Source organism: Polypterus senegalus, chromosome 8 (genome assembly GCF_016835505.1).
Source record: "Polypterus senegalus isolate Bchr_013 chromosome 8, ASM1683550v1, whole genome shotgun sequence".
In the NCBI taxonomy this organism is placed as follows: domain Eukaryota; kingdom Metazoa; phylum Chordata; class Cladistia; order Polypteriformes; family Polypteridae; genus Polypterus; species Polypterus senegalus.
Genome location: NC_053161.1, coordinates 18,806,621 through 18,820,451, shown reverse-complemented (window position 1 = coordinate 18,820,451; position 13,831 = coordinate 18,806,621). Strand labels below are relative to the sequence as shown.

At 37.3% G+C, this 13,831-nt stretch overlaps 1 protein-coding gene across 5 annotated transcripts in view; it reads left to right on the top strand.

Moving 5' to 3' along the window:
* The first annotated feature begins 10,147 nt into the window (after window positions 1-10,147).
* LOC120533831 (ubiquitin carboxyl-terminal hydrolase 15-like) overlaps window positions 10,148-13,831 on the top strand; it is a 209,991-nt gene continuing 206,307 nt past the window's right edge. For all 5 annotated transcript variants that reach the window (XM_039760853.1, XM_039760850.1, XM_039760849.1 and 2 more), the window contains exon 1: window positions 10,148-10,250. In XM_039760853.1, coding sequence (XP_039616787.1) covers window positions 10,162-10,250 — 89 coding nt within the window. In that variant the 5' untranslated portion in view covers window positions 10,148-10,161. The remainder of the gene's footprint in view (window positions 10,251-13,831) is intronic.

Here is a 13,831-nt window from a genome sequence, read left to right as displayed (position 1 = left end):
CACAATTGTAAATATGTTTCTAAAACAATTTGTACTACTTTAATTTAAAAGTGGGAACGTATTGTGGTGCAATGTTATTTAAAGCTACTTAACTATAATCAGAGTCCTGGCCTAGAATACTGGTCAGTCACTGTATTGTAAATGTGGAGGCATAACATTCTTTGTATGTCTGTATAGATTTTCCCCACATATTAAAGTGTAATTGGTGACTTTCAGTTGGTGTGGGAAGTATGAGTGAGAATTTGTTTGTGAATGGGCCAATGGAAGGAATTGCACCCTATCCATTTTCATTGTTGGTTCTTATTTTGCACCTTATTTAATGGGATAGGTTTAAACCTCTGGCATGCCTGAATTGGGTTTAGTCAGATTTGATAGCAGAGGGATGGAACCATCAAAAACGGTGAATCTCTATGTAGTGATTGTGGTCTCTGAGGGTTTTACTTTTCTTGCCAATTTGCATCAACCTGAGAGTTTTGTGTCCCTGTTCTCTGCTGGCATTTTCCATTTGTCTATTGACAGGTATGTCTGTTATTTTATTTTATGATTTAGTGCCTGTGCTAGCTGACGTTTTTTTATATTTGATTGTTTGTCCTGCCTATTGTGAAGATCACTATATGAAAATAAATTGTTGTAGTGAATTTTAAGCAGAACTACAGTAATCAATAAATTACTTTTACATTAGTACTAATATGGTTTTACTGTGCCTTTAGGCAATCAGATGTCAGCAAGCAAAGAGCTCAAAACATAGTGCTACAGCATATTTTTTTCATTGTGTTCTATGCAAATCACTTTATGAACTGTTAAGTCTATGCTAGTCCTGTATGAGTGAGCATACATGTGTGTGTTGGTGGCCCCTGTGATGAATTGGAACCCTGTTCAAAGCGAAAATGAAAATGATGAAAATAATCTGCTGTGATTCTTGCAAATAAGCCTTATATTTGGTATAAATGCTACTGACATTTCAATTAATCATAATGTAGTAATAGAATTTCATCATCTATTACGTTTCATGACCGGAATAAATAACTTTTCTTGATAGGTTAAAAATACTGCAGGAGTATATATGGAAAAAAATATATATTGTGGTTGCACAAGGTATGACAACTGGACTGAAGAAATGTTGAGGTGCCAACCACAACACTTTATTTAATAATAAACTAAAACCTTAAAAATGGTGCACAATGGCACAATAACATAGCATAAACTGCCCACTGCAGGGAATCGTAGCTGGTAAGGTTTAGTTTGGAGCTTCATCACTCTCAAGCGTCAGTCCACCCTCTGTGAGTGTCTCACCTTTATACTCCTCTGACTGGAAGGGGCGAAGTCAGTTGTCCTCAGTGGGCATCTTTTCATGGCTGCGGGAACAGAAAGGGATGACATCATTAGTGACCCCTCCTGTCCCTGTGTATTTATAAATGTATACAATATATGTTCATAAAAGCAATAACTAAAGCTTTCATTCTGTAAATACATATGGGAAGGATAAAATTTATAGAGTAGTATGATGTGTTTCTGAACTGGAGTGAGGCTTTTAAACTTTCTGCTAAATAATTTTGCAAGAGCAAGTTTTCCTGGGTCCTCCCTGCATGGAGTTTGCATGTTCTCCCCATGTCTGGGGGGGTTTTCTCTGGGTACTCCGGTTTCCTCCCACAGTCCAAAGACATGCAGGTTAGTTGCATTGGCAATCCTAAATTGTCCCTAGTGTGTGCTTGATGTGTGGGTGTGTGTGTGTGCACCCTGCAGTGGGCTGGCACCCTGCCCGGGGTTTGTTTCCTGCCTTGCGCCCTGTGTTGGCTGGGATTGGCTCCAGCAGACCCCCATGAACCTGTAGTTAGGATATAGCAGGTTGGATAATGGATGGATGGAAGTTAGACATAAGAACAAATTAAAAAAACAATCCACAACAGAGACAGTGATTCTTCTGATTTCTTAATGGACACTGATAATGTAATCAGTTTAAATTACCCAATACAGTAGATGGGAATGGAAAATTCAGTTTATGTCAAAAGTTGTTATTATGCTTTCAGACAAAAAAGTAATATAAAATAAACATGCATCTTAATACACAAGAATTAGTAGGGTTTCTGTGGACACAGTTTGAAACATTAAGTTTATACTGTTGAATGATTTTTTAGAAAATAATATCAGTTGTTTAAAAATATAAAGTTTTAAGTTGTTGCACAAAGTTCAAAACCCTTTTTATCAAACATTAATAATAAGGCATAGATTTATTTCCTACCAATTCACAACCAATTGTACAAATTTAGTTCTACATTGTGATCCTGAGAGTCATTTTACAGTCATCAATTGCTACCTCCCTAATTTAAGAAAAGGAGTAATGAAAAAGAGCAATATGGGACAATAGTTTTTCTATGACCAGAGATAATTTTATAGTATAAACAATTCTTGATTTTTAATATTACTTATACAATATTGTGTGAATAATTATTTTTCAGCATATTTTTGGTAAAGAAAAAAAAAAGATGATAAAAAAAAGATACAGACAGTGCTCAAACTAGGATTCTGCCATCTTTCAGTCAGGCATGATACCATCTGTGTTATTCTGCAATCAGCATTGGAGGTTAGGAGCATGCGCTGATAGAATTTTGCTGCACCTGCCACACGACAAACCACCTGGATTGGAACCCAAGTGCAGCAAGTTATACCTCAGCACCTCACTGGAACAGTGTGATTTTTTACAGTGGCTGGACAGACACAAAATTGGCATTTCTGATTATTAAATGCAAAACATTATTGTGGTTTTCATAAATTTTTCCACAGTTATATTAACTTTTCATTTAACTTGTATTTTTCTGGGTCTCAAGGCCATGAAATGGATCCATTACTGAAAACTGTTTTTCTTGAAGTTGTCTGCAGATAACCAAAAATTGCTTGATAACCAGTTAGTGAGTCAAACAGGGACATGTACTTTTTTATAGGCAGTAGAATCTCATCTTATGAACTTGTATATGGTGGAAAATAGTGTGTAGTTAAATAACCCAAATTCACATCTTTACTCCAAAGTGAAGTTTTGATAGTGAGTCACATTGCAGAGATTAATAAACATTTTACTGATGCTTTGTAAGCATTATGAAGACCCAAAGAAGTGTATGTTAAGGATTTGTCATGTAAGAGTAAATGAGTAATAGGTAAATTTCTACAGTACCTAAACATAAGTATTATCCTTATCAAAAACATGACTGCCCACCATAGCAGTTGCTGAGAGAATGGACAGCATAGATTCACGGAGTGTCCTTCTCTTTTATTTGAATTGAATGAATGCTGTACTCATTGAATCCATACTCGTGGGCTACATCAGAAAAAGATATACCTTTCTTTAGTATGTCCAAGACAGCCACCACTTCTTGAAAAGTTAACATGGAGCAATGTTTCTTTGGTTCAGCATCATATGAATTTATTTATGGACTTGCGTTTGCGAGCCATGATGTATGCATGTAAATTATATATACTGTATATATATATATACAAAGTATATATATATATATATACAAAGTATATATATATATATATTAGCGACCGGCAGTCAGCTGCGGAGTGATGCATATGGGAAGGTTGTACGTTCACTGCTTTTTATAATGTTTTTCCTGTTGTATTTATTAATGTCTTAACTTGTAAATAATTGTTGTGTTTGTGTTCAATTAGTTGGGTGGGTTTGGGTCATCGCCGTCCGGGGTTATTTATTTTGTAAAAAAGTACCGTTTATGTGAAATGTGTCTTCGTGCATGACCTTGACCATGGCAGTGCAATAATGTCGAGCTTTGTTTACTGGCTATCTGTGAATAAAGAGATACAACAGGACAGAGCTGTTATTCATTGCTAAGATTTTATCTAAGCAATTAATGCCGAGACACTCGGAGTCGTGCAGTGTATGGGACACGAGTGCTCGTTACTTAAGAAGCTGGGTACAGCTGTGTGCTGCCGAGACACTCGTAGTCGTGCGGTGTATGGGACACGAGTGCTCGCTACTTGAAGAGCTGGGTAAAGCTGCGTGCATAACGCTGGCAATCCGCTAGCCGACAGCTTGGGAGAGGTGCACGGCAGTGATCTGCTTTAAAAACTTCAAGACTCGACTACGGGTCGCTGCAATATATATATACAAAGTATATATATATATATAGACAAAGTTTATATATATATATATATATCTCCATCCATCCATCCATTTTCCATCCCGCTGAATCCAAACACAGGGTCACGGGGGGTCTGCTGGAGCCAATCTCAGCCAACACAGGGCACAAGGCCGGAACCAATCCTGGGCAGGGTGCCAACCCACCGCAGTATATATATATATATATACTAGGGCAGGGGTGGTGAACTCCAGGCCTGGAGTGCTGCAGTGGCTAAAGGTTTTCATCCTAACCCTTTTCCTAATCAGTGACCAGTTTTCACTGCTGATTTACTTTTTCCCCATCACTTTAATAGCCCTGTTAGAAGAGTTCAACCCTCTAAATTGATTCCTTTCTTCATTAAATGACAGCCAAGCAGAAATGAGATGTGAAATGAGCTAACAGACGACCAGCTAAACTGGGGCTTCCTTAATGAGAAGCCAGTTCTTGCTGGTAATTAAACCCATTATTTAATTGCATGGCTTGTTGCTGCTCTCATTCTGCCACAGCACACATTTCAAAAACTGTTTTTTTTTTCTCTTCTTTCTAAGAGCACCGTCAAAATGTTTTTGTGACCTGAGAGATCAACCTCACCAAGACCATCACCTCTCTTTAATTTCAAGTATTGTATAATGGGCACAGGGGAGCTGGTCATGTGGTGGCTTGTTTTGTGTCTCATTATTGTTTGGCTGCTAATTAAAGAAAAAGAAACAACTATGGGGCCTGATTCAAGTTAATTAAAAGAAGTAATCAGCAGCAAAAACTGGTCACTAATTAAGAAGATGGTAAGAATGAAAACCTGCAGCCACTGCCGCACTCTAGGCCTGGAGTTCGCCACCCCTGTACCAAGGGGCTTCGCCCCCTACTCGCTTCACTCGCCAACCCCCCGGTCTGTGCTACTCGTCAGCTACTTCACTTATCTGACGCTCTTGTATGTGGATTTCACATTCACCAAACAACAAATCTTTTCATTCTCACAGATACGACTCTTCATTGTGAAGAAACGCTTTTTTCCCTTATGGCAACATGAATTAGACGATCTACAAGTCTCTGATTTAAAGTTCAATATATATTCGATATCTTTTCACTGTTCCGTTATTTCACCGAGTAATAATTTCCATTTGTTTGTGCTAATGCAATCTCTAACCTGCTCTGCATGTGTATTGCGCCAACTCTTTAAGATGTTGTACTTTGTCATCTATTCTTTGACTTTTATCTCCGGCCTGGGGCATGGTTAAATCTCTTGACACAAAGTGTCGTCTTAAAAGACTTGAAAGTATCTCTCTGAAAAAGTCATGTCTCGTCCCAGGATTTTTTTATATAATATATATATATACAGTATACATATATGAATCTGTGTGTGTATGTGTGTGTGCCCCTAAAAAGTACCACAATGTATTCAATTTGTTTTTTTTGACACTGATCAACAGAAAAAGACTTACCTAAATCATTGCTGGTGCATCCATTTGGTTTTAGAAGTCACATAATTACTTCAATGGAGATCACCTATCCATGGTCAAGGGGTTTCAGTTGACTGTAGTATAAATGCACCTTACCTGGAAGGTCTAGCTTGTGGTGAATCAGTATCATAGACTAAGCTACAGAATGAAGACACTCCAAGCAACTCCATGAAAAGGTGAATGGAAAGCAAAAGTCTTAGAATGGAGACAAGAAAATATCTTAGTCACTGTATATCCCTTGGAGTTCAGTTAAATCAGTCATTAAGAAATGGAGTATACCACAGCTTTAAGTCTGCCTAGAGCAGTCTGTCTACAAAAACTGAATGGTCATGCAAAAAGATCACTAGTGAGGAAGGTCTCCAAATGAACTATATTAACTGTCAAAGAATCACAAGCTACAGTGATAGAGATTAGAGAGACTGTGCATGGAACCACTGTTGTCTGGGCCCTTCACTAGCCACAGCTTTATGGGAGAGTGGAAAAAGGAAAGCCACTGTTAAAAAATGCACATGACATTTCGGCTAGAGTTTCCCAGAAAGCACCAGTAAGAATGATGTCAGCTGGAAGAAGGTTCTATGGGCTGATGACACCAAAATTGAGATTTGTGGCCATCAGACTAAACACCACATTTGGCAGAAACCAGAACACTATATATTATCAAAAACACACCATCCCCACAGTGAAGCATGGTTGTGACAGCAACATGCTGTGAAGATACTTCTTTGCAGCAGGTTCTGGAAGGCTTTTTGAGGGTATTATTACCATTTATTTGTTATTTGTTTGACACCTTTATCCAAGGCAATTTACATTGTTTGAAGTGCCATTAGTTACATTTCTTTTTTTTTCTCCATATTGAAGCACTGGCAGGTGAAGTGGCTTGCTCATGGTCATATAGCTTTGAGAGTGGGATTTAAACCCACACCCTCCAAAGTCCAAAGTCTTAACAATGACCCAACACTTCTTGCTGTAAAAGGTTAAATGAAAGCAATAAAATACAGGAACATTTTGGAGGAAAATCTGATGCAGTCAGCAAGAAACCTGGGGCCTCATATATAAAGCTTTTGTGTGTACAGAAACAGCTTGAAATGTACATATGCAACTTCCCACGCAAACATCAGGATTTATAAAAGAAAACTTGATGTAAGAACATACTGTACATATATTTACAGCAACTCTGACCCATGTGTACGCATCATTTCAGAGATTCTGGGAAATGATGACACCTTTGATTAAGTAGGACAACACTGATAATCGGGTAAATGACAACTTACATGCATAATAATACACATCACCAAGCTGTGATTATAATGTGCAATGACATGAGAAACATATTAGACCGCAAAAGTGATGAATATGCTTTATTCTATTTAAGTTCCCTTTCAAGACCCAAAGAGGATCAATGCTCCATATTTGCACTGAAGAGCTTTTTTAGTTTTTCATCAGTTTATATTGACTACCTGTTGTCATTTCTTAGTGAACTGAATGACAGGTCAGAAATATCTCAGCCAAGCTTCCCTAATGCCCTTGTCATGCCCACTGTGTTAGTAACCATTAACCATCCAGCTAAGTGCTACACCCAGTTTTTATATTTTGTGGGTGCACATACATAAAATGTAACATGTTTTTGGCAACATAAACAGGCAATTTGGAGCAGTTTTTGGTTCTATAAACATAATCAGAGCACTTTACTGCACTCAAATTGCAATAAGTGCACCTAGCAAGAATGAAACTGAATTTATCAACCATGAGCAGTGGCATTCCATTAACACACAAGTCATCTGTGATGTCAAGATGAGACCGACAAATGTCATGGCTCACTGGCCTTGATCAACCCATGATTCTTTTACTTTGAGGCATTAGCTTTGATTGGCATTATGGAACTGTATATGGTGATTGGTTTATTAGAAAGGTAACTGGCTAAACCACCAGTTTTTCATATGGCCCATACTATTCATTGTAACAGCAATTACATTATTGCATGTGCCAGGTCAATAGTGGCTATTTGCTCAGACACTGGTGCCTTATCCCTTTACTTGACCCCAAAACACAGAGGAGAGGTGCTATAATGTGGTGCATGATCTTGTACTCACAGGTGCAGAGCACAGACAGATACTCTTAAATGCAGGTGGCAGTGTCTTGATGCATCAGTTAGCAGGCTGCTCTACCAGAAAATGAAGTTGTGACTGCATATGTATGAGATGTTGAATAGCATCCTCCACATATAGACATTTCAGGGTGGCATTCGAAGCGCATTCACATATGCACATTTACAAGTTGATTTTGAATTTTAAAGGGTAAATGTATTTACGCCAGGTATTATTAGTCTGATTTTTTTGCAGGTATTATTAGTCTGATTTTATTTCACTGTATGTATTTTCACACTCTAATCCATTGAAAGCTTTATAAATGAGGCCCCTACACCTTGGGAGAAGATTTGTTTTCCAGCAAGACAATGAATCCAACCATAAAATCAAAGCTACACAGAAATGGCTCAGAAACTACAATGTGAATATCCTGGAGTGTCTGAGTCAGAGTCCAGGTCTCAATCCATTTGAGAATTTGTAACAGGACTTGAAAAAGGTTGTTACTTCACAAACCCCATGCAACCTGACAGAGTTTGAACAGTTTCGCAAAAAAGAATGGAGAAACATTGCAGTGCCTGGATATGCAAAACTGATAGACCTGTGCACAGAGAATCATAGCTGCTGAAGGTGCATTTACTAAATACAGTACTTAATTATTTTGTACTTCATATTTGTAATGAACTAGGTGACTTTTCAGATACATGTTTTCACTTTGACATTAGAATCTTTTTCTGTTGATCAGTGTTAAAAAAGCTAAACCAAACTTTTTGTAGGTACTGTATAAAAATTATGTACATATATACAGTCATGTGAAAAAGTAAGTACACCCTATGAAATGTTTTTTCTTTTTAACACATATGTGGACATAATGAAGATTTCATCTTCAATTAAATAATATCTTCAGATAAAGATAATGCAATTGGAAATACGATACAATGAAAAATTGACTTTGCAATATTTTATTCAATGAAAAGGAAACAAAAGTGCCATTCTTGCATGTGGAAAAATAAGTACACCTTTGATTCTAATAGCTGGTATTGTCCCTTTTGGTGGAAAAAACTCAAGTAGGCCTTTTCTATAACTATGTCCCAGTTTGGCATGAACTGTGAGAAAGGTTTTTCTATTGCTGCACTACAGAATTATTTCAGCTGTGCAATGTTTGATGGGACTCTTCTATGTACAGCCTGTTTCAAATCCCCCTACAGCATCTCAGTGGGATCCAGATCCGGCATTTGACATGGCCATTCTAGAATCCTCCATTTCTTCATTTTCAGACATTCTTTGGTAGATTTACTGTTATGTTTATAGTTGACTATTGGTTGAGCTCTAATCTTCAGACAGATAGCCTCACATTATCATCAGGCACCCTCTGATACAGGAAATAATTCATAATGGATTCTATGATGGGGAGCTGCCTAGGTCCTAATGCAACATAGGATACTCAAACCATAATATTTACACCACAATGCTTTATGGTTGATATTAGGTCTTTCTAGTCAAATGCGATCTTTGTTTTTTTGCCAGTCTTGTCTTACTGTGGCCATTTAAGTCTATCTTTACCTCATTTGTCCAAAGCGCATTGTTTCAGAAGTCTTGGTCTTTGCAAACTTTAGTCTTGCCCAGATGTTCTTTCTGGACATCAAAGGTTTCCTCCTAGCACACTTCCAATGAAGATCTAATTTGTGGAGCCTATTTCTAATGGTAGATTCATGCACTTTGACATCAAAAGAGGCATAAGTTACCTGTATGTCCCATGATGAAATTTTTAGGTTCTTAAGAGACTTCTTTCAGCATCTAGTATTGTGCTCTCAGGCTGAACTTGCTGTGGCAGCCTGGCCCAAACAAGCTGATAGTTATTTAAAATCTTCTGTACTTGTTAAGCCCTGCGTTGGGCTGGCGTCCTGCCCGCGGTTTGTTTCCTGCCTTGCGCCCTGAGTCGGCCAGGATTGGCTCCAGCAGACCCCCGTGACCCTGTTGTTAGGATATAGCGGATTGGATAATGGATGGATGGATGTATTTGTTAGTGATCTTCCATACAGTTGAATGGTTGATTTCCAGTTGTTGGGAGATGTTGTTATTATCTAGACATATAGATAACACACATTTTTTTAAAATGTAAGTGGAAACATCAAGATGTGATCTTCATTTAAACAATATATAAGGTGATGAAAATGGAAAAAACACAATGAGTCAACAAACGAAAACTGAGACAGTAGCACATCATTCTGTACAACACTTTAAACATATACTATAAAAACGAATAAAGTAAGAAGGAGTTACAATTAAGGTACGAACCGTGGCTTCTGTGTAACCAACGGCCAATTTACACCATCGCGCTCATTACTGTATTGTTTTTATCCCGGTGAATGGGTCCTCTAACCGCAAGGGGGCAGTATCTCGAGCAACAATTACTTTTCATCTCGCAGGCTTCATCCGCACGCCGGCCTCTAACTGACTTCCCACAATGCAACGGGCATCAAGTGGGTAAACATGGCGGAGGGAGGAGCGGCTGATGTGGATACTCAACGAACTGAGATTGCAGCTCTGCTGAAGACTCAGTTACGGAAAGGAGACACCTGGTAAAGTGGTACTCAGCGGGTAGCGGCATGTTTGCATGTACTCGGAGAGACCTGTCACTTACTTTACCAGCACGTAGGCAGGGTGCGCCGGCTTAAAGAAAGCCGGGCTACTTACACTGAGTAAGACATTCCTCAGGCAACAGCCGGCAGTTCATGCACACTTCTGTACGTCAAGGATATTTGTACCCACTGTCACTCGCAGAGCTACAGACATAACTTCTCAATGTCATTTTTACGGTGTTTATCAGTTTCATGTATGTCCTAAAAGTACAGTCCCTAAGAGTTTTACGCTTGCCTTGTCCTCATGCTAAAAACAAATTAGTACTGTCATATGTCCAGTTACACAAGCCGTAATAAATGTATGTGTTTAAAGGAATACACACTGTGCTCCTGGTTAAGTAAAATGTATGTATAGGATACGCCTTTCTGTCATGCGGAACTTCTGTGAGCAAAATATGTCTAGGGATGTTTGATCACTGCATATTTTTGTTGGTTTTTATGTACGACTTTGTCTGTGCACACATTTCAATAAGCAGGGAATTTTTACACGAATAAACAATCGATTATTTCCGAAAACATTTGGTTTATGTATTGTTTTAGCGTTAAATTACCCCGAAGGCGAGTCCCTCGGAAGCAAATAATGTAGAAACGCCAAGTTTACGTTTATGAGGAACGTAAACTGGGTTCAAAGCTACGTGATGTCAGTCTAGCTACTGGGTATGTACATTTATTTGAAAAATTTAAGTGATTTGGATTATTTATTTTCGTAAATATTAAAATTATAAAAAAAACCCCAGATGTGTAAGCTTTCATTAGGGTTACCTGAAAATATGTAAACCAGTATATATTTACATCTTTGCATTTCAAAAGCCTTAACGCTTGTATTTCGCCATTTGTTTCTGTAAAGGCTAAAATAAAGATGCATCTGGAGATATTTTTTTAGGAAAGTAATGAGTACTTTCTGAAAAACATACATATGTTTTATCAGTAATCTTCAACATATAAATGTTAATATAGTTGTCATTAATGTGCTTCTAAACAAAGCTTTTTTTATCTTTTATTTAATTTATCAAAAGCATATAACATTCCATACAGTCAAGTCAGAGAGGAAGGCCAACAGCCAGAGTAAAACTACTGAGAGTAGTAAAGAGAGAGAGAAGTCCCCCTCCCCCCCATTATAAATGTTTATTCTAAAATATTATTGATTAGGTCCTGCCAGGTTTTAAAAAAGACTCCCTAAGTGAGAATTAGATTTTTTCCAATTTCAAATAGTATATAATATTAGTTAACCACTAACTTCAAAGAGGTGGGTTAGAATTCTTCCACTTGAGCAAGACAAGTCTACGTGCTAGTAGTGAAGTAAAGGCAATTACAGTTTGTTTGGCCTTCTCCACTTTAAGCCTGTCTGGGAGTACCCCAGACACAACTGTTAATGGATTAAGAGTGACTGTGACACCAAGGCTGTCTAATACGCATTTAAAATTTTTTGTCCAAAATGATGCTAATTTGGTACACACCCAGAACATGTGGCCTAGTGAAGCTGTGGTTCATTTGCAATGTTTGCTTGTTGAATCTTGCTCTGGAAACATTTTGGACAAATTTAAGCAAGATAGATGTGCTCGATAAAACATTTTAAGTTGAATAATTGAATGCTTTGTACATGTGGAGCTAGAGTGAATTCTGTGCACGGCTGCCTTCCACTCCATTTTTGAAATGCTGAGTAAGAGATCCTTTTCCCTCTGTACACTGGGATCTTTAAAAGGAAGGACTTTAAAAGGTTTTTATATATTATAAAAATTCTGTCTGAGTCCCCAAGACTGATCAATATCTCTTCTGGAATAGAAATAGGTGGGAGGTGAGTAAAATTAGACAGATTTAGTTTATCAAAGTTTCTGATTTGGGGTGTAATTGTTCATAGGATGCAAAGACATTATTAAAATAAATAGTAGGTTGTGTGTTAGCTTGTTGGGGTGTTCAGCATAGTGGCAAAAGCTTAAGTGCTAGGGAAAATAGAGCTTTAGTGGTAGGTTCAGTTGCTGAATGTTTTTATATTGAATTATAAGAATAATGTTACAGAAATAGAAGGAACAGAAATAATACATTATGTACAGTGTAATCAAATAGTAAAGCCCTGTGTATCACACAGGGAACATTAGCTACATAAATGGACCTGTCTTAATTTTGGGAAATGCAATGTTGACAAAATAACTGCATCAAAGACTCATTGTGAATGTAACAATAATTTTATACTTCGCTTGTATTCAAGAATCATTTGGCATATATTCCACTTCATGCTCTGCTGGGAAAACCCATCAAAAAGTCAACAGAGTTTAATGCAGCAGTTAGATAAAGCACTCCCAGTGCTCCATTAGCATGTAGAAAAGAGAAGTTTGAAGGGTGGAAGTTTATAGGGTTGCAGTGATTTTGGATTTTTCAAGTGTCATGGTGTGGTTAGCACTTTCTATAACTTTAGGATGATACCGTTTTGGTACCATAACCTAGTGAATGTTTAACTGGGAGCTTCACCCTTTTTTGCTAGAGTTTCATGGGAGCAGGTTATATATAAATACAAAACTTATTACATACACAGACCACAGTGATGTATTGAATAATCAATTACACTTCATGGCTATAATGATGTATGTTCAGCACACAACCTATACAGGCTTTTTCAGTGAAACTAGAAAAAGAAAAAAATAATGTTAAATGCAAGTTATTTTGCTTTTATTTAGCAAAAAAAATCTGCTAGAGGGGTAAGCAAAGCAAAATTTACTTAACATAATTACTTAAAATAAACTAAATAATTATTTCAAATTACTTAATAAGCCAATAACTCTTAAGAAAAGCAAGATTTAGTGGCTTGATATGAAAGGTTTTAACTGGCTTAGATTTCATTTTTTTCAGTTGGTGATTTTCCTGTCACTCTTTTTTATGAAAATGTCTGTTTGCACTAGTTGATTTTAATTGACAGCTTAAGCCCAGATGATTTCTCCTTTATGGTCTGAATTTCAGAGACAGATGTTTATGTTACTTACAGAAAAGCGAGCATTCCCTTAGAGGTTTATTTTATTTTTGGCAGACACCCATCCTTCGTTATATCCATTGTCCAGAACTCCACTTAAACTCTTCACTCACTTAAAATACATGTCATTCCAAAGCATTGCACTCTCATGAAAGAACAGTTAGGCTAAATCCGCATTCTTCAGCTTTGCATTTGTTAAGCTATGTAATTACAATGAAAGTATAACTATTATTTCTTAATATGTACTCGTGTTAGTGTGATTTTGTTGTGAAAAGTGTTGCTCAAAGTACATGAATTTGATTCTAGTCTTAGGGACTGCAGTGAAGCATGCATGTTGAGTTGCTGTATATGTGAGGTGTATGTATAAACAGAGGAGAAAAATGAAACCTTAGTGTGACTGCTTTGCAAACAAACTTATTTTCTAAAGAAATGGCAGTGAACAGGGACTTGGCTGGAGTCTTGTGTTGTGAATTCAAGTAAAGGGTATACAAGTCTGATTTGCAGCATAAAAATTTGATATTGGATAAAAACTGATTACATCTTCCAGACCCACTTTATT